This window comes from Balaenoptera musculus, chromosome 5 (assembly GCF_009873245.2).
Source record: "Balaenoptera musculus isolate JJ_BM4_2016_0621 chromosome 5, mBalMus1.pri.v3, whole genome shotgun sequence".
NCBI classification, from domain to species: domain Eukaryota; kingdom Metazoa; phylum Chordata; class Mammalia; order Artiodactyla; family Balaenopteridae; genus Balaenoptera; species Balaenoptera musculus.
The window spans coordinates 63,447,652-63,472,564 of NC_045789.1; the positions used below are offsets into that span (position 1 = coordinate 63,447,652).

Consider the following 24,913-nt stretch of genomic DNA (forward strand, 5'->3'; position numbering starts at 1 on the left):
AAGAATGCTGTGCCCACAGAAAGCAACGGGCAGCAAAAGCACTATGGGAACATCCCATGAGTGTGGGCCAGGCACCTATCACGTTTTACAGGCACATTTGTATGTGAGGGGAAATCCATCATCACAAAAAAGAGGCAAGGAGAAATATCTTTCCTGTTTGTTATTAGCAAAATAACAGTATCCAGTTCCCAAATTCCATTCAAGAAATGCTTCCTGGCTTCTTCTCTCTGCTTGACCCTCTTCCTATCCAAAACAGGCACTAAATCTAAAATACAATCATATGAACTGAGACTTGCAAAGTCTGGCCTGACTTAAGCCAAGTTTGTGTGTAAGATAAATATGCTGTCATTATAGTCTGAACCAACAGAGAAGAGAAATTTTTAATCAGGATAATTATTCATTGACTTAATTTAGACTTGTGGAAATGTCGATGAGCCTAGGTTCCCACTTTAAATACAAGATGTGGGGGGGAAGGTGGCAGGAATTCCAACGTGGGAATCAACAGATTAAATTAAGACAAACTGTTGCAAGACAAGCAAAAAAAATCTATGATAACAAAAATTTGGACCCTAATCAGGACCCTAATCCATGAATTGACCTATTGATTACTCTCAGTTGTTTACATTAGCCAATGCTTTGTCATTATTCTCGATAGTCAGGGTCAGCAAACAATAGCCCACGGGTCAAACCTGGGGCCCACCACGTGTTTTAGTCAATAAAGTTTTATTGGAACACAGCCACATTCATTTGTTTACCTATCATCTCTGGGTGCTTTCATGCTACAACAGCAGAGTTATATAGTTTCGAGATCATATTGCCCGTAAAGTTGAAAATATTTCCTATGTGGCCCTTAACCAAAAAAAAGCTTGCCAAGGCTGCTCTTCAGAAACGTGGCGTAATGTCATTTCCCCACCAGAAATACTTAGGCTAGACATGATATCTTAAGTAAAAATATATTAAAATATGTGCTTGAAGATTTATGCTTTATATGGAGTACATGGAAGAGCAATAATGTATTTGTTGTTTGTTACATATCATCTGGGAAAAATTACTAAGTAAAATTACCTTATACCACTAAATATTTTTACATAGGTAAGACTATGCTAACAGTAAAGATTTCATTTCAGTCTTTATTAGTAATTACTAAGCGGTTAGTTATTTTCACCTATCAGTGCAACTTGGAAAAGAAATACAGTTCATATTATTTCTGTCTTGGTTTTTCCACAGATTAAATGTAAAAGGAAATGGAACTGATGTGTTTAATTCAACTCAGCACTTTCTAACAAGGATGAAATAGTGTCAATTATAGGCACTGCAGTTGTTTCAAAGCAAACTGAAACATAAAATATACTCAGCTTAATTAAAGCATAAAAATAAAATGAGGTACCAATAGTAAAAGAGTGAGAACAGCAGTATTGGTATGGTAATCTTATTTATGCATCTAGATTTACTGCATCCAAAATTGCGTGGGTTTTAAACAGTCATTAATAGGAATCCGGATAAAATAGAGCAACAAAGGGCGGGGGAGGGAACAATTTAAATAAGTGACATTTTTCTTTTTTGCATTTAGTCATCTTCTAAAGAAGGGGCTATTAAAATTTTAAACCAGTTTTTAATCAAAGTTTAGTGGTGCAATATTTAATTGAAAACAACACCAGATGTTCTTTACCAAAACATCTTTCATGATGGCTAAATCAAGGTCTGAGAAGTTATTTAATGAGATAATTGTTGGTCTGTGAATACAGCAGCAATTTCTTATTTCCTTGTAAAACTAAAAACACACAGGTTTGGAGGCTGGCTCTGGTTCTGTCGACTGCTATCTGCTTCTCATAGCTCTCCTTGGGTGGTCCAAGCAAAGATGGGTGCTTGGAACACCAAACCTCAAAGTCCAAAACCAACAGAGAGCCCCAGGAATCAGTGCCCTGGGAGGTTGGCACCCTCTTTGAACCACATCGATAAGACAGGGCACAGGCAACAAACTGCAAGGTTCACAGGCACATAAAAGCAAGAAAGGAAAGTCACAGAAGCTTGGCTTCAGTGAAGAGCTAATTTCAGAAAACAATACTTGACAACTGTGATAGACAGAATTCCAAACTGACCATCCAAGATTTCCCACCCTAATCTCCAGGACTGTAAATATGATGAGATATCATGCCCCTGATTATGTTATATTACCTGGCAAAAGAGATTTTGAAAATATAATTAAATTATTACTGATCAATTGACTTTGAGTTAATCAAAAGGGAGATTGTCCAGATGAGCCTAGTCCAATCACCTGAGCCCTTTAAAGGCAGAGAGTGTTCTGTGGCAGAAGAGGAAGTCAGAGAGACTTGAATCACTAGAAGGATCTGACTATGCTATTACTGGCTTTGAAGATGGAGGGGGCCACAGGCAAGGACCAGAGAGCTGACCAGCCAACAACCAGCAAGAAAGTGGGGACTTCAGTCCTACAACCACAGGAACTGGATTCTGCCAACAACCTGAATGATCTTGGAAGTGGATTCTTCCCCCAGACCCTCTTAAGGATTCCATACGAACCCAAACCAACGCACACTTTCATTTCAGCCTAGACAGAGGACCCAGTCAGTCCTACAAGCTGTTAAACTTGTGTTAATTTGTTAAGCAGCAATAGAAAACTAATACAACCACCACCCTCTCCATTATTCAGGCCAGAATGACAGGACATTTCCAAAGCATCTACTGGCTTTTCTTATTGAGGCTCTGCTTCATCAAATATGTAAGACACCACCCCCCAACACTCACCATGAAATTAATAATATTTCCTCTCTCTGGAAGAGAGGATGGAATTGAGAATCTATGAATATTAAACAAGTTACACTGACATCTGCAAACACCTTTTCCAAAAAGACAAATACTGCCACAGGTGGAACATGTAATGCTTGTGCAATTCCTGGGAGACACCTGTCCACAAAAGTTGTGCCAGTTCACTGTTCAATGCTGCTACTACAGAGCAGAGGTGGACTTAACTATGAACCTGCTTCAAATGGGGTGATTAAATTCAGATTGGATATTGACACTGATCATCATTTCTGCTACATGGGAGATAATAAAAAGAGATAAAAAACAGCCCTACCCCAACCCCTCTGAATCAGCCCGTGTTTGTGAGCAGAACCCTCTGTGTCCACTTTGCCCTTAAAAGTGAAGGACTAGAAATATTTAGCCTTCTGAAAAAAATGTATCTGACCAGCAGGGGGCTGGCCAGTGTGGGGAATATTTAAATGTCATTTCCAATTCTTTGACATAGAGAATTAAAGAGCAATAGGAAAACCCTTTGATGCCTTGGAACCTCTGCCTTATTGCTTATTTGAAAAGAATGAGGAAGGAGAATCCACACACTTCTGTAGGTCCTAAGGCAAAAGCCATGAGACTGAAGAACTCCACGGGTGCAGAGGAGGCGGTGCTTTTCAAGAAGTATGGACTGTTCTCCTAGAGACCTTCCCATCAGCACATGGCTCAGAGATCCAGCTTGTAAGTCTTGCAAGTTAGGCTAGAAAGACTAGCCCTACACAAACAAGTTTTCATTTTGTCCCAGGCACCATTTTAACTTTATCAGTGTTCACATAGGGCTTTTTTTTTTTTTAGAATACGGATGTCCTTGTAAAACTGTTGAAACACCTTCAAACTTAAGTCTCAAACCTTAGGTATCACTAATATCCTAAGTGTGGCCTGCAAAGTCATTTAGTCCCAAGGGCCACCAACAGAGCTACCCACCCACCCCCCTCAGTACCCTGAGTCCCTCCGAAAAAGACAGGAGGAGTCAAATGCAGAAGCAAAGTGAAGGGAAAATAAAGCTATGTTACATAATTCCTGCCAACCTAGTGAGAGGAAAATGTCCAACAATATTTTATTCTATCAATTTTGACAAAATCGTTGGTTTAGTAATCCTGTGAAAACAGCAAAGAATGCACAGGAAATGATAGAAAAATAACATTTATTGAGGGTTAATTAGGTCCCAAGCACTGTTCTAAGTGCTCAATGTGTATTAGCTCATCTGATGCTCCTACAACATTGTGAGGTAGGTACTACTCTTTTCCTCACATTATAGATGAGAAAACTGAGGCACAGAGAGGTTAAGTTACTTACTCAAGGTCACACAGCTAGAAACTGCTGGAAACTGGAATAAGAGAAGAAAGGGACCTCCCTGCAAAAAAAGAGTCTGAAGAATGTATGGTAACTGAGATGTCTTAGACAACAGAGAGGTAACTCGTGGAAGATATAGAGAGAAGACATTCATTCATGCATTCATTCATGCATGCATGCTCCTACTGGGCTGAGTGCTAGAGATACAACATTAGTAGTAAATCAGTTTTTAAAGCCAGTCATCATCCTTGAGATTGCACAGTCTGTTGGTTGGATACAGTGCAATGAAGCTAAGAGGGAGAACATGCCCAGGAGGGGCCCCTCCGCCACACCTGAGGGTTAGAGAATATTCTTCCCATGGAGATCAATGTCTGAGTCGAGACTTGAAGGAGGAGCCAGGATGCTCTGGGGGTCAGAGCAGAATGCCTTAGTCTTGGGGAAAAGTTTTCATTCCTCCTGAGCCCTGAATGTTTTAAAAATAGACCCCAAAGAAGAGAAGATTCTGACAGCCAAATCCCAAACGACTTCAGTCAGAGTTTATTTTTCCTCCTACCCTAAAAGCCCCCAGGGAAAGAGACGGGGCTTGGTAAAGGCAGGATGGATGTGTTGGGAAAGGCTGGAAGCTGGGACGTGATGTGCTTACTGAAAGGAAGGAACCCCTGGTGGGCAAGCCCAGCTACAGACACCATGGGGGAACGCAGCCTGGAGTGTGGATGTGTACGTGGACGATATGACATATGCAGAGTGAAGGTAGTCCAGGTAAGCGCCCGCCCAGGACAGCCCAGCAAGAAGGAACTGAACTTCTGGAGCAGGCGACACAGAGGTCTACATGGGCAGATGGGCATCAGACAGACCTGGCAACAAACTGCGGGAGTCCAGACGTGGCTGGGGTCCAGAAGCACAACTCCCAGAAGGGAAACAGGCAAAGGAGGCAGGGTTCCATCACAGACAAAACTGGGTCTTGGGAAGAAGATGAATGCTCAGTTTCTCCAGGGAATTCCAGAAAGCAGAAACAGCACATGAGAAGTCGAGAGAAGTTGGGACATCCAGGAAACCGGAAGCCTTTCAGTTTGGTGGATCAGAGAGGTCAGAGGAAAAGGGTGGAGCAATGCAGCTGGAGGACAGGTTTTAAAGTGCCTTATAAAGAAAACTATAAGGGACTTCCCTGGCGGTCCAGTGGTTAGGACTCCATGCTTCCACTGCAAAGGGTGCAGTGTCAATCCCTGGCTGGGAAAAGAAAAAAGAAAGAAAAAGAAAATTGTAAGAAGTATGGCATTCTTCTTATCAACTGGGGGGGGTGATAAATCAACAGTATTTATTTGAATATAAACCCTCGACTGACCAGAACTGCCTCGAGAGGCCCAGATGAAGAATTTTATATGTTCTGAATGGTTTGATGCAGTTATACCTGAGAATAGCTCTAATTCGGTCCCCAGTGAGCTCTTCTTGTGAATGCTAGTGGTAGACAATTACACTAAGAATGTGACCCAAAAAGATTTAGCAAGATGGTTTCTGAGAGGCACATGAAGCTGTAATGTGTCACTTTCCCACAGTAAGCGAATTTCCTGGACTCTGGAATGTGCATCACCTGACTGCCATGGCTAAAGAGGTGGAAGGTTTTTCCACACCTGCGTCATTGCCACCACAAAGCCCCTCCTGCCACTCACTGCACACCTACCAGGACAACTCAGTGGGTCTGCTTCCCACCCTGAAGGCTGTTCAAGCCTCCACTAGAGTCCCCTGTTGTGTGTTAACCTGCCCTGTGGATTCCTGAGACCTGGGACTGCACAGGACCAAGGAGGCATTAGTTCCTTTCTCTTAAAGTTGTATCCTCTCTCCCTTTTCTTGACTACCTCATCCCCAAATCACTTTTTCTGCAGTGAGAATGTCACTGGGGAACCTCCCCTGCCCCTGAAGGCCTTGACTTTCAAGCCAACAACCAGTGCATCTCATGGGCTTTCAGGACATTTTTGAGGACAAAATTTTCACCTTTGAACCTTGGGGAAAACCTAAAAATGTTACTTCTCAAGAAGGCATAGGAATATACTCAAATGACCTGAGAGAATTCCACTCAGCAAGAATTAAAAAGAAGAGGGACTTACACTTTTCCGGTATTCCCTCTGTTCTGGCACATCACCATTTCTCTTAAAAAGCAAGCATTTTTTTATTAAACATGAATGATATGAGGAGGCACTAATGAGGGAAGTGGCTTGGCCTGAAGGGATTTGAATTTGAAGCTTGATAGATATGGCTTTTGACAATACTGGAATTAGCTTGTTATTCCCCTAAGAGGCTGACATCCCAGCTAGGTAGCTCCATTGCAGGAATAAAGGAACAGTCATGCCCTTCGGGTATCAGCTTTTAAAAAAAGGGAATATTTAGCAGCATTGAAAGGAATGTTACTCTAATAACATTATTATTAGTGTTGTTCTAATCCCTTAACAAGCTTAAAATAAATAAATAAATAAACAGCACCAGTGACAGAAAATTTGTTCCTCAACTTCTTAACATTGTAGCTGATCATCTGTTCAGAAGGGAAGGAATCGAGGCTCTCAGGATGGATAGACATCCTCACAAACTATCAAAGACAGCGGTCCCCAACCCCCTTAGTGGTCCGTGGTCTGTTAGGAACCGGGCTGCCCATTAGGAGGTGAGCGGCGGGCGAGTGAGCGAAGCGTCGTCTGCTGTTCCCCATGGCTCGCATTAACGCCAGGACTATTCCCCCACCCCGCCCTCGTCAGAGGAAAAACTGTCTTCCACGAAACCGGTCCCTGGTGCCAAAAAGGTTGGGGACCGCTGATCAACGACACCCATGTAACCCCTTCATGAGCACAAAGTTTCACTCACAGTTAAGTTTGTGACTGAACTGCTTATTCCCTGAAAATATTTTTTTCCCTTCTGGTTTGATGTTCTCCCAGGCTTCTTACGATGAGGAACCATTTTTAATTTTTTTATTTTTCTACTTTGCCAAGGTGAATTATGGAATCAGGCAACTGGAAGATTAATATAGGGGCACTGCATCATTTACCACCAAATGATCATATCATTTCCCCCATAACAAAAAAGGATGAAGCCTAATTATGGAATGACCCAAAGAGATTTCTTCCTACTTTTTGCCATTAAGAAGCAATGCTCTCTAATTTATTTTATAGAGGAAGGTAAATGTAAAAGTCTATGTTAATTCAAAGTTAAGGTATAAAATAATGAATTTTAAGCCAGGAAATGAAGCTCCTAGAGGTTTAAAAGCCTCACATGACATATCTGCTATAGTAAGGATTAGAGCTTAAACCTACATTTTCTTTGCAACTGTATATATTTGGAAGTTGGCTAATTATTCAGTGACTTCCTGAAATCTTGAAAGACTGTCAAATAATAGAGCAGAATACAAACAAGACCATCTTCCTTGATGATCTCTAAGAGTTCTCAGTTATCTCTGTGCCCCTGATGACTTACAATCAGGGCTAATGGCACACTCCAGTGTCAGCTAGCTTTAAATGACCTCTAGAGAGTCCTTCAAGTTCTGTCTCTAATATTGAATTTTATAGGCTATTAATGCCTTTTCAATTATATCATTAGCTATTTCCCTGCATAGCCGTAGCTCTTGTAAGAGATCAGATACAGAATGCTGATAAGAAATCAGTTTCTGTTCTTTATTAAACAATAAGATTTAATCACTGAGGAACTTCACATATAGAGAGAACAAACATCAAGGGCTTACTCTAAGTCAGAGCCCTGCAGTGTCTCTACAGTAATGTCATATGATTACTAGATAGTTTCCCCTGTTTCCCTTTCTAGAACTGTCCAAAAAGGATAGACCTGGTTTTGTAAAGAATCAGCATCTCCAAAATCAAGCTGGTTTCCTTCCCCCAACACAAACCTGCAGCAGATTTCACCCCGTCTCCCATGCAAGAAATGTCAAGGTTTTTCTTGACTTCCTCGCACAGTCAGTTGCTTCCTGAGGCCTGATATATTCTACCTCTTAAAGTTCTCTCAACCATCCCTTCCCCTCTATTTAGGGTGACCATATGTCCCCGTTGTCCAAGGCAATCTTGATTTATGCCTATTGTCCAGTGCAATTATGAACAGTGCCCCCTTTTACTCACAAATGTATCCAGGAAGGGCCAGAAATGATACAGTCCATTCCCTCCAGCCCCATGGCCACGACTTACTCCAAACTTTCATTGATTCTTGCCTGGATGGTAGTCGTAGTTGACAGTAGTGGGTGGTAGTAGCTGCCCAACTGATCTTCCCTTTCATCCATCTACCTTTCAAACTTTTTAATTGAGTGCTAATTCTGAACCACACACAGTGTTGGCACCAGATTGGGTTTCCCTGTAAGGCTGTGCAGTTTGCACACTGTGCAAGGGTGCCCAGCCCAGGGAGCAAGTGAGGCCAAAGTTCAGCCCTCCCTCCACCTGCCAAGCCATGCACCTCGGTGGGGTGCAGGTCCTCTTCTCAGGAGCAAGAGGTTCCTTTTTCTTGGCACAAAGGCGCCAGCTGCTTGTCAAGTCTTGTACCCTCAGTGCCGCTCCTGCCTACAGTGCTTTTTTTCTAATTCATATGAAGGCACCGCATAGGCTTCAGGTCACCTCTGCACTGTGAAACTCATTACATCTTCAAGTCCATTTCCATCTGAATGCATTTCTCTCCTCTGTATTGACCTTCCTACATTGCAAACCTGATCTTGCCTCTCCCCTGCATCCTTCAACAGCTCACTGTCATCTGTAAGTTCCAGTCCAAAGTCCTGGGCATGATCTGCAAAGCCCTTGGTCATCTGACATCTGCTCTCTCTCCAGACTCATTTCCCCCCATTTCTCCCCATACACACCTTGCTTCAGCTGTGCTGGACTTTTTCCGGTTGCTGGAATGTGCCAAAATGGTTTCCACTGGCTTCATTCCTTTTTACATGCTGTTCATCTAGGCTAGGACGGTCATCCACATCCCATCCCACCACCTGACAATCTACCTACTGGTGATGATGAAGGAGGAAGGAGAGGGGAAAAAATGAGATGATGATAAAGATGATAGATAATTACTGTAACAGACTATTGAATAGAACAACTTTTCCCTTGCCTGAAAATGGCACTAGCATCCATAACCCAAAACTACAGGTGTTATGTGTCCCCACATTCTGAAAAAGAGCCACCAAGGACTGGAACAGAATGTTCCTCAAATTTTCCTAAATGGCCCTACCTCAATCAACCCCACCAGGCACACGAACCCCCTCTCTATATAAGGAGGTTGGGGATAAGAGCCTAGTGGAGGATGCATGGGGTTTCTCCTCCCCTTCCATGCCTGTCCCCCCCGCCAAAGAAGCCAAGTAAAGGGGGAGAAGCCAACATATTTGTGACGATTGCAATAAAGGGAGACAAACACTCCATTTTCCAGTTAGACATCTAACTGCTGGGAAGGATGGGCACAGAGGGACACAGCAGTGTAGGCTGCACGGCACCATGGGTTTCCTACAAACGCCACTGAAGTTTGCTGGCCAGAGAAGTCTTGAAGATGCCCCGCCAAGAAGGATGCTTGCCAGGTACTAGGACCCATCAGCGAAGGGTACTGGAGTGTACTATGGGTTTGGGCAGGAGAATTTTGAGCTGAAGTAGGATAGAAGAGAAGGAGCTGAAAGGAAATCTCTCATGTGTCATTGCCCTTCATCTAAAGACCTCCAGGAACATACCTGTAGTCAAATAAGTTGGGTTTATTACCCATCTTAGCAAGAGAGAATGGACTCCATATGGAACTGTTGGGGGTCTCAGTAAGAGGAAGTTATGAAATTATTATGGGCTTTGGGCTTTGGTTGAGTAATTTTGGGAAAGGTCTAAGGAAGCAGGAGCTTGCTCTAGATGGGGAGAATTCTGTGATTGAGTATCTCAATAAATCTTATCTATAAGAAAGGCAGACTTGAGCAATGTAAAGCTATAACTGGTAAAGCAGCAGTCTTATTTAGTGAAGGGAGGAGGGTTCTTGGTATTTTGTGGGTGGCACTTTGTGGGGAGGATCTTGCCCTTATGACTCTCAGAGGAAAACAACCCTGCTGGCACCTTGATCTTGGACTTCCAGCGTCCAGAACTGTGAGAAAATAAATTTCTGTTGTTTAAGCCACACAGTCTGTGGTATTTTGTTATGGTAGCCCTAGCAAACTAATACAGACCTATAATAAGTAAAGAGATTGAGTTAATAGCCAAACACTTCCCATGAAGAAAACCCCAGCTCCAGATGGCTTCACTGAATTTTACTAAACATTTAAAGAAGAATTATACCAATTCTTCACAAACTCTTCCAAAAAAAGCAGACGATAAGGAAACACTTCTAACTCATCCTATGAACCCACTATTACTCTGATAACAAAATCAAAGACATCACAAGAAAATTACAATCCCATATCTCTTATGAATATAGATGCAAAAATCCTCAGCAAAATATTAGCAAATCACATCCAGAAACATATTTAAAAGGATTATACATCACTATATAACAAGTGGGATTTAATCCAGGAATGCTAGCTTGGTTTAACATTCAAAAATCAATAAAATAAAATACAACTTTATTGATCATTTCAGTAGATGCAAAAAAGACATTTGACAAAATGCAATACCTGTTCATGATAAAAGCACTCAACAAACTGGAAATAGAAAGCAATTTCCTCAGTGTAATAAGACCATCTATGAAAAACCCACAGCTAACATCTTAATGGTGAAAGACTGAAAGCTTTCCCTCTAAGGTCAGTAATAAGGCAAGGAAGCTCACTCTCACCACTCTGTTCCACATTATACCAGAGGTTCTAACCAGGGCAATTAGGCAAGAAAAAGAAATATAGGTCACCTAGCTTAAACAGGAAGAAGTAAAATGTTCTCTGTTTGCAGATAACATATCCTGTCTCCACATCTAGGCTCTTCGTCTCACCAGAACTGAAGCTGAATGGGTGACAATATCTTCTTTCTTGGAAGGCAGGGGTTGTCAAGTTTCTTTGTAAAGGCCCCATTTTCCTGCCTTTTCTCCTTCTTGTGAATAACCACATCTCTTCTTATTTTCAAGTCCTCCAGATTGGTGTCATCACACAAAGCCCAGGCACCCCCTTCAGTGATTAAAAACCCTACTTGCTCTTCTGCTTGCTGGGCAATAAGGGTCTCCCCACGCCGCCAAAGGGATTCTACTGTGCCTCATATTTGCCTTCTTACTGCTGGCTCCAATGCAGGGTTTGAAAAACACTGTGGTGTACAGCCCTTAGTGGTGCAGTGCCTGCCCCCTACTCCCCCAACCCTCCCATACACAAAACTTTGCAGAGCCTGAGGGGGTTTCATCTGGCTACAGAGCCCACCCTGCCCAGAGCTGACTTGATAAGCATCTTTATTGGCTGTCTTCCCCTCCGGCTCACTCCCTACCGCCTCTGCCCCCCACAGTTGGTATGTCCTGACATGGCCTCTCAGGTAAACTACTTGCACTGGAATCCTTGTCTCAGGTTCTGGAGATCCTAAAACTACAACAGTTATAACAGGTCATGAAACCAACTTAGTGGACATTGACCAGCGAATTAATAAAATTGAGATAGAACAGGCAATATCAGAGTGCACTCTCTGCATTTGTTTCAGTTTGGGACTGTAGACTGGGTCATGTAAACTCTATTACTGAGGAACAAAGGCAAGAATACTTAGAAAAAGTCTCCTCCAAAGACTTTTCATTGTTTTATAAACAATTGTCATGCCAACACATGACCTTTAAAAAAAAAAGTGCCACTTTTCTATAATATGCTAAGGAGAGGCCAAAGAATAGGTGCTAGGTTTTCTGGTTAGGACGGTGCTTGGTTTTTTATTCTCTGAGTTTTGTGACTATTTAATTTTCAGAAAAGTTTACAGTGATTATCCCAGGAAGACCTTGGTGAGAGTGACATCTATACATTGCTGGTGGCATAGTGAACCACACACTTTGAGTTAGCAATCCTATAAATCCTTGGATTTGTGCTAAGAAAAAAGAACTCAGATGCGACGTGCAGAATGACACACACTGCAGTGTTGTATATTTAATAAACATGGAAACAAAAGTCTGGGTAAGAGGGATTTGAAGAGCCCTTCTTCTTGGAAAAAAGCTTTGAAGTTGAGTTTGCAGAGCACTTTCCAGAAAGACTGAGGAGGAATTGTCAGTCGTTTACATCAAAAACCTCACGGAATGACTGGTGAAAACTGGGGTGCTTTAGGGGCCTCAGTGGCACCCCCAGCTCTGCTCGGTTCTCCGGAGAGGTTTGATGGAGGTCCAGCACCACATATTATAAACGGAAGACATGACCTGTTCTCGCATGGGTTCCAGTACTCACACTTAAAACTTGGCATATGGAAGCAGTTATGAGGTGCTGAGAACAGGAGTGGTTGGCAATGGTTTGTCCTTTTAGCTTGGCACCCACGACCACACCGGGCCTGTGGCCAACGGGGACACAAAATCCCCAAGCGGGGTTTGAAAAACTAATTGTTCTTAAAAGAGCTTCCCAAACCGCAGAGCAATCAACACTCAGGTCTCCCAGACTCACGGAGAATATAATGGATTACACATGGGGTCATCTCAAAGCTGTTGTTAATAAGTATGAATACCCGGATTGCGAGAGTCGAGGGACCAGAGGGGAGGGAACTGTCTTCACTGCGGGAGAGCCCCAAAGGACGGGGTGCAGCCCTCGGGAGCAGGGGGCTGAGCAGCCGCCGGCGGGGTGCGCTCAGAGCCAAAACCAAAAGCGAAGAGCCGTGAGACGGAGCGGCCCCGGGCCCAGCGGATGCCCCGCCAGCAGGGGCGCGCTCGAGCCCCGCGGTCCCGGGAGGGGCGGTGCGGGCGAGGCGGCCAAGCTCTCGCCGCCCGGGGGGTGTGGTTCCCGCGGCCCGGCCGGGCGGGGCGCCGGGTTTAAAGCGCTGGCCAGCGAGACGCGGCTCACTCGCGCTCCCGCCGCCGCCGCCAACGCTCCCCGCCATGGAGCGGCCGCCGCTGTCCGCCCTGCTCCTCGGCGCAGCCGGGCTGCTGCTCCTGCTCCTGCCCCTCTCCTCTTCCTCCTCTTCGGACGCCTGCGGCCCCTGCGAGCCGGCCGCCTGCCCGCCCTTGCCCCCGCGGGGCTGCCAGCTGGGCGAGACCCGCGACGCGTGCGGCTGCTGCCCGGTGTGCGCCCGCGGCGAGGGCGAGCCGTGCGGGGGCAGCGGCGCCGGCAGGGGGCACTGCGCGCCGGGCATGGAGTGCGTGAAGAGCCGCAAGAGGCGGAAGGGTAAAGCCGGGGCAGCAGCCGGCGGCCCGGAGGTGAGCGGCGTGTGCGTGTGCAAGAGCCGCTACCCGGTGTGCGGCAGCGACGGCATCACCTACCCCAGCGGCTGCCAGCTGCGCGCCGCCAGCCTGAAGGCCGAGAGCCGCGGGGAGAAGGCCATCACCCAGGTCAGCAAGGGCACCTGCGAGCAAGGTGGGCATGTGCGCTTTCCCCTCCGACTCCGACACCGCCCCGCCGGGCGGGGAGAACCAGGCGCCCCCTTGCGGGGCAGAGCCGACAGGGCGTCCGCGGCCGGAGCACCTGGCTGGTTCCCGCGGCTACTCCCGTGGGCATCCGGGCTGACTCGGGGAGGGGGGTGTTGGCAGCGGCGGGATGCCGGGAGGGATGGGCGACGCCTCCCTTTCTCTTTTTTTGGTGGTTTTGAGAGTTTGGTGCGTGCGCCAAGAAAGCGAGGACTTGCAGGGCGAGTGTATGTATAGAAAAGATTTCCAGATACCACAGATTCTCCCGTCCCCAAAGCTCACCCAGCTCATGCTAACAGCCGGCAAGTCGATTCGCAAAAGCTGCCCCCACTCTTTTGGGAACCCCAAAATGTCATGTTCTCTTCATTCTTTCTTGGTTTGAGTGTATAGAGATGAAGTCAAGAGATAGGAGAAAGGCGTTTGACGATGAAATACAGTATAAGGACTTTCAGAGAGAAGTTGTTTGTCCCATGTTTGATTGGCTAGATTGCAAGAATTTTAAAAATTGGATTTCATGGTTTCTTAATATTAAGGAAAATAATTCACTTACTGGAAGTTACAGATTCTCAAACAGTAATCTAACTAGCTAATTATTTGTGGGCGAAAAATTACAAACTCTTTGAAGGATGTTTTTATGATGTCGTTTATGTTGTTAACCTTATGACCATTTTGTTTTTCTTTTTCCATTCTTGTGTAATTTGTCCCCAGGATGCACTGTTCAGCAGGAATGCCTTTGAGGTTATGTTTGATCGTTTATTTTATTCCAAACAAGTCCAAGCTTGCCATAAATGAAAGGGGAAAATAGAGTCTGGACTTGCAAAAAAGAAAAAAAAAAAGAGCTTTTAATTCTAATGTCTGCTTAGGCAGTAGTTTCAAGGGAAGGTTAGAAATCCAACCTTGGCAGTCCCTCTCCTGGTCCCAGCCAAGGTAGGAAAAAGGGAGAGAAGAGGCAGTTCTCCTGAAATAACAGAAGCAGCTGCTTCTTTAACACAGCTGAGACTTTCTCCAAGCTTTCCAAGTAATTCTTTTTTTTTTTTTTTTAGAGTTTTTCCCAGAAGTCCACATGGCTAATAGGTCATCTGCCACTGCTTTCAGAGTTCACTATTGAAAGCCTTAAATAGTGTAACCAACTTACTGTTAACTATTTATATCATCATCACCTTAAACTTAAATCACAATCCAAAATAATTACACACTTTCCCAACAGAAACAGCCCTTTGGGTCTAACTTATCAGTCATACCATGAAAAGAGAAATGGGCATAGCTTAAGAATTCATTCCAAATATTGACATTTTTCTTACACATTCCAAGGGGAATCTTCCCCCACAGTCTTTCCAAATCACTGGAACTTGCCTTATCAGAGCAGAAGGACAGCTTGGTGATGATTTAAGTATTATCGTCAATTCTAGCCTGTAGCTAGTTTTATCCATCTTCTCTCATGCTATTTGCATCTCTAAACCCTCACACAGTGCAATTATAAAATATTGAGACTGATAGTCATATAGAACTAGTCATATAACCTCATTATCATGAAACCCAGATCCTCCGCATCTCTCCAGACTGCAAAACTCAGGAGGGTACAGACCTAGTTTTTCTTTATGTTTGGGGAAAATGTTAAGAGAAATAGCATCTAAAACTGGAAACCTTGTCATAAATTAACATTTCTTCCCAACCTAAATTTAGAGATAAGGGGTCTAGTGCCTGGGACCATTTATAGAAGAATGCCAGGGAGAGCAGAAAAGAATGTGAGGTCCACCAAAGTACTTTTCCACATCAGAGATAAATGGGGCTAAAGCCAGATCTCCTAATATATTTCTCCTGACTCCTGGAAGTGTTTTAACAATTATAGAAGCAAACCCATCAGGGTGCCATTAACTTCTGTGCCATTTAGTATTGGGGCTTTGCGAAGAATAGGAAATGCATTTTCTAGGTTCTTCCAGCCTAGAAAGGGTTCTTCTTCTACCCTCAGAAGAAACTTAAGTTATGCTTCCTCAAGTATTGAGAGGGAGGGGGCATCATTCCTTCTGGTGATTGGTCTCATTTAACCTGCATTTATTGAGCACCTGTCAGGTGTCAGCACTGTGCTAAGATGCTGTACAGCTGAGGATGCACGAAACAGGTCTGGTCTTGTTGATTAACAAAGTATCCATGCAAGTTACAAACCTACCTCCCAGAGTGCTTGCCCTGGAGCCCTGGAGACACTTTGAATCTTTTCCCAGTCCCTTCTTTTCTGAGGTCACCACTTACCCACCTTCTGTGGAGAGACCTTGGTCTGCTTGTTTTCTGTGCCTCTGTGATAAGAGGCAAAGCCATCTTTCTAAAAAAAAATCTATCTAAAAGGTAGTGACGTAATAATCTCAAATCTAAAACTGTTATCATTAATTTAGTGCCATTAGATCTTATTGAGGTCCCTGAAGTCATGCGAAACTGGAAGAGGAGATTTGGAAATTCAGTTTAATAAAAAGTGAATAGAGACACCACAATGTGTAATAAAATCTCACAGAAGAGGACATGGTGCTCCTTTATTCCGGTTCTTGGTTACTCCTTTTGTTCATGGTCCGTTATATCTGAGCTCCTTGGCAATCCCTTGTTCCCTTTGGGTCCCATCCCCTCTTCTTCCTCAGAATTAATTTTTATTTGTGGAATCAGAATTCATTCTTAAGGGTCTTCCTTGCTAGTACCTTTAGTAGCAAGTTAAAACTACCTAGCACTTCACAGTACCTCTTATTTTGGCCTCTTCTGTCCAACCCCCTTTGTGGTCTGGCCACCATAATTGTTTGCTCTTTGCTGTTGTTTATAATCACACCCTCACTTATCTTTCCACCCTTTGAACTCTTAGCCTTCAAGGATCAGCTGGTGTCACTTTCTTTGTGAATCCCCTTGTCTTTCCCCTCCCCACCCCCCGTAATGATGTCCTTGTCCTTTTGCAGCTCTGTGTAGGCTTCCAGACTTTTTTTTTTATGTTCTGATTCTGTTTATACATTTTGTGGGGAGTGGAGGGTGTTACTTTTTAAAATTTTTTATTGGGGTAACCTTGGTTTATAACATTAGATAAGTTTCACGCATACAATGTTATGTTTCTGCTTCTGTATACCCGGCAGGGTGCTCACCACCCAAAATTTCGTTTCCATCTGTCACCATACAGTTGACCCCCTTTACCCATTTTGCCATCTACCCTAACCCTAACCCCCTCTGGTAACTACTTCTGTGTTCTCTATATCTACATGTTTATTTTTGTTTGGTTTGTTTATTTATTTTGGGGTTTTATTTTTTTTAGATTCCGCATATGAGTGAAATCATACAATATTTATCCTTCTCCGTCTGACTTACTTCACTTAGCACAATACCCTCAAGGTCCATCCATGTTGCTGCCAATGACAAGATTTCACCTTTTTTATGGCTGAGTGGTATTCCATTGTGTACATGTACCACATCTTTATCCATTCATGCCTGGATGGGCACTTAACATTGTTTCCATATCTTGGCTGTCGTAAATAATGCTGTGATGAACGTAAGGTATGTATTTCTTTTCAAATTAGTGTTTTCTTATTCTTTAGGTAAATAGCCAGAAGTGGGATAGTGGGATCATATGGTAGTTCTATTCTTAATATTTTGAGGAATATTCATACTGTTTTCCATGGTGGTTGCACCAATATACATTCCCACCAACAGTGTACAAAGATTCCCTTTTCTCTACATCCTCACCAACACTTGTTATTTCTTGCCTTTCTGATAATAGCCATTCTGACACAGGTGTGAGGTGTTATCTCATTGTGGTTTTGATTTGCATTTCCCTAATAATTAGTGATGTTGAACATCTTTTCATGTGCCTATTGGCCATCTGTATGTCTTTGGAAAAATACCTATTCAGCTCCTCTGCCCTCTAGCAATTTTTTAAACAATATTTATTGCACATGTACTATGTATATGTGAGCAAGAGGCATTCTAGCAGAATAGTTAAGATGCAGAACTCTAGAACCAGACTCCCTGGGTGTAAATCTTAACCCTGCCACTTACTGAGCTTTGAGCATGTTCCTTGACCTCTCTGGGCCTTGGTTCCTCACCTATAATATAACGATTATAATCATACCTATCTCATAGAATTGTTGTGAGGATTCAATACGATAATCCATGGAAAGCACTCAATGAATGTTCACTGTTGTCATTATTCAACTTGAAAGTAAGCTCCATGAGGGAAGGGAATTTTTGCTCCCTGTTCTATCCTCAAGGGCCGAGATCAGTGCCTGGCACTAGTAGACGCTTTGAATATATGTTGAATGAATGAATGAATATATGAATTTGCCTGGCACTCTTCTATTCTCGGGGTAAGCAGACTTGAATAAGATAGACAAGATCCCTTTCTTGTGGTGTTTACCATAAGCTTTAGACAGAAACAATAAACAGATATTTTCATGTAGTAGTATGTGCTGTAAAGAATGTACACCATGGCAATAGGATAGAGACTAGGGATGGATGAGCAGTATTAAGTGAGGTGGGCCAAGCCATGCCGAGGACCCTAGTGAGGATTTCAGCAAAGGGAACAGAGCTCCTGAGGAGAGAAAGAACTCTCCTAGTTAATATAGCATCTTCCACTGACTCCAAAGAGCTCTTTGAATGTCTGTCTTCCTCACTAGACTGGGAGCATCCTAGAAGAGGGACTCCATCTTGATTATTCTTCATAAACACAGTGGCTGGCTAATGGTTGGACACTTCCTAAATATTTGTTGATTAAATACAGGAATCCTCTTAAGAAAGTGCCTTCTCGTTGGAAATGCAGGCAATGGACTCTGCTGCATGTCTGCCCTCTTTTCTCCTTGCATCTTCTGCCTGTCTGATGTGTAGACCAGGGAGTACATCTGACATTGACTCACCTTGCTTTTAGATCAGAATCAGAAAAAGTCCCATCTCAAAGAGTCTACCCCAGCCCAATAGAAATGCTTTAAAATATTTTTCTGGCTTCAGTTGCCCTTTTGCAGACAGAAAGTTCCAGAAAGTTGAGTGAGTTGTTGGTTTGTTCTTATCCCTTTACCCAGTTTTAATCACTGCATCTTAGGAAAGAATTGAAAACCTGAAGTAGCTTTAGAAAAGAAAAGAGGCAGCCTTGAAGAAGGTCTTAAACGACTTAAGATTCTTTATTTTTTTGTTGAAGTATAGTTGATTTACAATGTGTTAATTTCTGCTGTACAGCAAAGTGACTCAGTTATACATATATATACATTCTTTTTTATATTCTTTTCCATTATGGTTTATCTCAGGATGTTGAATATAGTTCCCTGTGCTATGCAGTAGGACCTTGTTGTTTATCCATTCTATACGTAATAGTTTGCATCAACTAACCCCAAACTCCCGGTCCATCCCTCCCCTCGCCCCACTTTGGCAACCACAAGTCTGTTCTCTATGTCTGTGAGTCTGTTTCATAGATAGGTTCATTTGTGTCATATTTTAGATTCCACATATAAGTGGATATCATAGGGTATTTGTCTTTCTCTTCCTGACTTCACTTAGTATGATAATCTCTAGTTGCATCCATGTTACTGCAAATGGCATTATTTCGTTCTTTTTTATGGCCAAGTAGTATTCCATTGTATATATGTATCACATCTTCTTCATCCATTCATCTGTTGATGGACATTTAGGTTGTTTCCATGTCTTGGCTATTGTGAATGGTGCTGCTATGAACATAGTGGTGCTTGTATCTTTTTGAATTAGAGTTTTGTCTGGATGAATGGCCAGGAGTGGGATTGCTGGGTCATATGGTAATTCTATTTTTAGTTTTCTGTGGAACCTCTGTACTGTTCTCCATAGTGGCTGTATCAATTTACATTCCCACCAACAGTGCAAGAGGGTTCCCTTTTCTCCACACCCTCTCCAGCATTTTTTATTTATAGACTTTTTAACGATGGCCATTCTGACTGGTGTGAGGTGGTACCTCATTGTAGTTTTGATTTGCATTTCTCTAATAATTAGCGATGTTAAGCGTCTTTTCATGTGCCTCTTGGCCATCTGTATGTCTTCTTTGGAGAAATGTCTATTTAGGTCTTCTGCCCATTTTTCGACTGAGTTGTTTGTTATTTTTGTTTGAGTTGTGTGTGCTGTTTGTATATTTTGGAAATTAAGCCCTTGTTGGTTGCATCATTTGCAAATATTTTCTCCCATTCCGTAGGTTGCCTTAAGATTCTTTTAAAGGTCTAGAGAATGGACTTGAGGATACGGGGAGGGGGAAGGGTAAGCTGGGACAAAGTGAGAGAGTGGCATGGACATATATACACTACCAAACGTAAAATAGATAGCGGGAAGCAGCCGCATAGCACAGGGAGATCAGCTCCGTGCTTTGTGACCACCTAGAGGGGTGAGATGGGGAGGGTGGGAGGGAGGGAGATGCAAGAGGGAAGAGATATGGGGACATATGTATATGTATAGCTGATTCACTTTGTTGTGGAGCAGAAATTAACACACCATTGTGAAGCAATTATACTCCAATAAAGATGTTAAAAATAATAAATAAAATAAAATACAAGAGTTTCAAACACACACACACACACACAAGATTCTTTTAAAGGAATGTAATCGAAAGAACAAGTTAATGTTTCTTCATGGTTTGGGAATTAAATGGAATGTGCCTGACCTACTGTTCTACAGCTCTTCAGGAGAGGAATTAACAGGCTGGAATTAAATAGCCACAAGGCACATTTAAATTGCACACCAGGAAGAACTTGCAATAAAAGCTGTTGGATACTGTAAGTGCTATGTGGGAGTCGGGAGAATTCTGTTTCGAAGATTCTCTTTTAGGTTATCTCTCAGCTCCATAAGGGAGGAGGGGAAGTGTCTGGGAGAGGATGTTATAACTTTTAAGATCTTTTACACTCTAGACCTACGCGTCAGAGTGATTGAGCTGAGAAGGCATTTATTTGATGCCCTTAGATACGATTTCCATCTTTCTCTAGAGCCTGCCCTCAGGGTTTATTACAGACTTGCCTTCTGGAAGAAACTGCCTTATAAGGCTCTCTTTTGGGTAGTTTAGTGACAGAACTCCCTTGGATCCGGTCCAAGGCCAGCCAGCCTTCCCGCATTCTAAATTCCTCCCCACAGTGGATACGATTATGGTGCTTCCTTTACCTCAAGCTACCCCACAAATGATCTCACCTCATCTGTGTTTTTAATTGTACGATAAATAACATCTTGTTTTTAGCAACTGTTTAAAAAAAACAAACCCTGAATTATTGTCAAAAGAACTTTTGAGCCAGGGAACATATGAGTGTAACGTTTGTTGTAGTTTAGATCCAGGAGTGGCACTGTTAAAAAGCTTTGAGATGGAAGCAGACTTAGGAATATGAGTCTGCTACTTTATTGAGTCTACTTACTTTAGGAAATTTTAAAGATTTCCCAGTGAGTCCTTTACTCTTTATGAGGGGGGTAGGAGAGTGGGAGGGACTATAGAAATATCTGAGGAAAGCTTTGCCAAACCTGATTTGTGTGGATTTTTCAGGTTGATCATAGACCATCACCCCACCAGTATCCCACTGCCCCCATGAAGTCTCCAAGAGAAAGTGAGGAGGTCAGGAGGAAAAAAAAAAAAACAGGTTGATAATGGAGGGAGGGGTGTTTTATTTTTGACTTAAAATTAATGTGTAAAATGGTTGAATTCTGTTTTATCCCAAGCTGGTTTAATGGCAAATGATCTGGTGCCTTTGAAAATGCTACTCTGTTGAATTGACTTAACCATTCTAGGAGGAAAGCAGGGTGAGGTTAATTAGAAATGGCTGGAGCTAGCTAGAACCCCACCCCCACCCCCTCAGGGCCTCCACCAAGCAGTGGGTTCCCAGAGAGAGGAGGTGTCCATGAAATTGCCTGGGCCCACAAGCAGGTCCAGGTTGCAAAGTTTGGTGTCTGAAAAGTAAGAAAGGTTCAGACCAGGTAAGACAGACCGAGTAACCCAGTGTTGACAAAGCCCCGTTCACATGGTCTGAAGTTACTTACAGTAAGAGTGTTGGCAAGGCCAAGGACGAGCCAACATGCTCAAAGTAGAGTTTACCACTATGAAAAAGGAACCCCCTCCAAACCTCAGGATAACATATATAATAAATGAAGGCACAGTGTAGTCTACCTGCTTCACAGGATCATTGCGAAGGTCAGATTATAGAATGGATATGAAGTCACTGTGTAAAACTGTGCAGCACCAAATAAATGTAAAGAACCATTATTGACTAGACGGTAAACTCCTTTGGAGCCAGAACTCTACACAGTGCCTTGTAGGGTGTGTTAATGATAACTGATGTTTGTGCAGTACTTAGGGTTTCTGTGGATGTTTCCTCCAAAACCTCACAACAGCCTTGGAAGATAAGGGGAATTTATTATCCCAGTTTCCAAATAAGGAACTGAAGGTCAGCCATCACACAGCCAGTAACTAGCAGTTCTGGTACATAAATCTAGGAATTCTGCTACAGCCTTGCTGTTCACAGTGTGGCGTGTAGACCCGCGGCATCGGCTCTGTGTACATACTGTCTTTCTCTTCTGTAAACCTAAAATTATTTCAAAATTAACAGCTTAAAACAAAAGTGATTCACAAAGTCAAACTCTTGGGTGTGAAAAAGCATTAGGAAGAGCTTAATGAATTTATCTTGCTTCTGTTTGCCTTTTGATGAATTGACAAGGGGGATATGTGATACATTCCCGTCTAAACTGCTCTAAAAGAGCTCTTTCAATAGCATAAAAGAGAAATTCTCTATGATAACAGAGTTGATATCATAGTTTAATTGGCTTTTTGTGGTAATGTGGTACACCTTGTAATAAATGTCATAATATATTCAGCAAAAGATGGTATGTCTTCAATGAATGAGTGTCTCCGAGGCGCCTTTGTACAGATCCCTGAGCCCCGCGTAGAGTCAGCCCTTCCAGGGCCAGACTGGAAACGGAGAGCCAGTGTCTTTAATTGCAACCAAGAGGCTCTTAAAGATCCAGTATGCTGGGGGCAGCTGGCCTGGATATTTTCCCAAGCAGGAGCTCTTGGGGTATAACGTTTGTGTGTGGTGTTTGATCACTGGCCAGGCCTTTCTGGTAACGCCAAGCAGGATATAGGAGAAAATCACTAAGATAACTGTCAACACACTCAAGTGTGTGCTTTCACCTGAGGTTTTAGCCCTGAGTGCTGACTGAGGCCTGCCCCCAGCATGGAGCCATCAATATTCCTAGTTGGGATAATAATATTTACTCCACATCTGAGCTGTAGTTCATTGTAGGTCAGTACTCTCTTCAGGGAATTTGCATTTTTAGGGACTGAAGCATATTTTTTGTCAGTCAAGTGACAACTTGCAGAAGAAGGAAAAATCCATGTAGGAGTTTGAGAACTCAAGATAATCCATTGTGACTTTCTGAGAAAGAGAAAAAAAAAAGCACACTTTAATATTCTAACAGGCAGAAGTGCAGCTGACTCCAATCACGCTGTTCTTTCATGTTGTTTTCCTTGAAGAAGGGATGTCTCCAGCTTTTTTGGAATCTTGTCTTTTTCTCTGAGTGAGAAAAGCTCAAAGACATTTCATTTACATTAGGGCAGATTAGCAGGCCGGCGGTCAAGTGGTTGAATTGGGAAAGCTTCAGATCTAACATCTGTTCAGCTCTCTTCTGGCCCGACCTCAAGCAAGGGAGGAAAAGTTATCAAGAAACAGATCTCCTGGAACCTTCAGAAGGTTTTGAAAGAGACCGCACAGAAATGAGGCTTTAGGAATTTGTCAGGATAGCCCGAGCCTGCAGGATGCAAAGCCTGCTCCTTCTCCCCGGGAGCTTTCAGAACTTTCTGCTCAGGGAACAGAAATCCAAAAGTGAATTTCAAAAGCAGCTGCAGCAATTACACCGCAGCCCTGGCTTCCAGAGGACACCCCTCAGGAAGCCGTAGAGCGCGTGATCCAGAATGAAGTGCTCAGGCGGCAGCGCAGCTCCGAGTTAGAGGAGGTGAAGCCAGGGATCCGTGCAGCGAGGCCGCTTATTAGAGATGCTCAGCCCGGCTGGAGAGGGCAGGCTGGGGCAGAGATGAAGATGCTGCCTGAGTTTTGACAGGTCGGGACTGTGGAGCCAGAGGCCGCTCTCTGCTCAGGTGTGTCTCAGATCAGAGCTGCAGAGCAGAAGACAGAAGCTGATCCAGCTTGGCTCTTTCTACACCACCGAGCCTTTGATTCACTAGAAGATTAACTGTCAGGGCCAGGGCAGGCCTGTTCAGGACCCAGTCGTGATGCGGGCAGGTTGTCAGCCCCGCCTCATCTGAAGCCTCTTTCTTTGCACCTGCTCTGCCTGGCCTGTCATTACGCGCTGCCCCTTTTTCCTGTCTGACTGAGTGCAAAGAAATGTGGTGTTCTTTCTCCGCCTCCCACCCCTTTCTTAGCTGCAGAGCCTGGCCAGCAACTTTATAAATGGTGAGCTCTGCTCCATCTGCTCCCTCACCTCCATCCCCAACCTCATGAGCCATCTCCTGGCTTCCCCCATAAGATAGTGAAGACGCAGACACTTGGTGTGCCACCCCTGTAAGGCAGCCAGCTCGGTCCACATCAGCCAGGAGTTGGCTGTCCCTTCTCTTCTTGATACTCCTTTGGGATGCAGTTTTTCAGATGTCTTAGGAGCCTAATCCATTCCGTGTTATCAGCCCCAAACCCTGTGACCCCTCTCAGATCCAGTCCAGAGGGTGGGGGAGATGGCCACATCCCATGGTGACCATGGGCTTAACAGGTCCCCAGGCCTGACCCTTGTCTTCAACTCTTGTGACTATGCTGGTCACCAGAAACCAAAACGTGGCTGGTATGCGTGGGGAAATACAGCAGAGGGGTGAGTATGTGAACTTTGGACTCGGACCACCTGAGTCAAATTCCTCTCCGCTGCTTAACTGTTTGTGTGACTCTAACCTCCTTGATTCATAGTTTTCTTACTTGCAAATCAAGTATAATAATAATGTCTGCCACTTAGGGTTGTTGGGAGCTTAAATGAGATACATGAAAAGCACTGGTACCTGGCATATAGTAAAGTCTCATTAAATGCTGTTTTCATTTCAATTTTTATTGTTATTAGCATCATAAACCCTGGTATGAGTTAGTTTATAAGTGCCTTGACTGTGACGTGTTGATGTCTTAACTTTGACGAATCCAAACTATCTCCAGGTTAGATCTGAAACCTGTGTTTAGATCTATGCAAACAAAATAGCAGTATAATGTTCTTATAAACAAATCCCTGGAAACTTCCATCTAGCTCTTGTTCTTGCCCTTCAAGGATTCCAGGACAGGGAGTCCTACTCCATCTGGGAGAGATCCCAGAGTCCAAATGCACACAGTCACATGGGAACCCCCCAGGATACCTGCCA

At 43.6% G+C, this 24,913-nt stretch overlaps 1 protein-coding gene across 1 annotated transcript in view; it reads left to right on the forward strand.

Annotated features, from left to right (window-relative positions):
- The first annotated feature begins 12,994 nt into the window (after positions 1-12,994).
- The window catches only part of IGFBP7 (insulin like growth factor binding protein 7), a 75,322-nt gene continuing 63,403 nt past the window's right edge, over positions 12,995-24,913 (forward strand). The window contains exon 1 of the mRNA XM_036852917.1: positions 12,995-13,525. Coding sequence (XP_036708812.1) covers positions 13,051-13,525 — 475 coding nt within the window. The 5' untranslated portion in view covers positions 12,995-13,050. The remainder of the gene's footprint in view (positions 13,526-24,913) is intronic.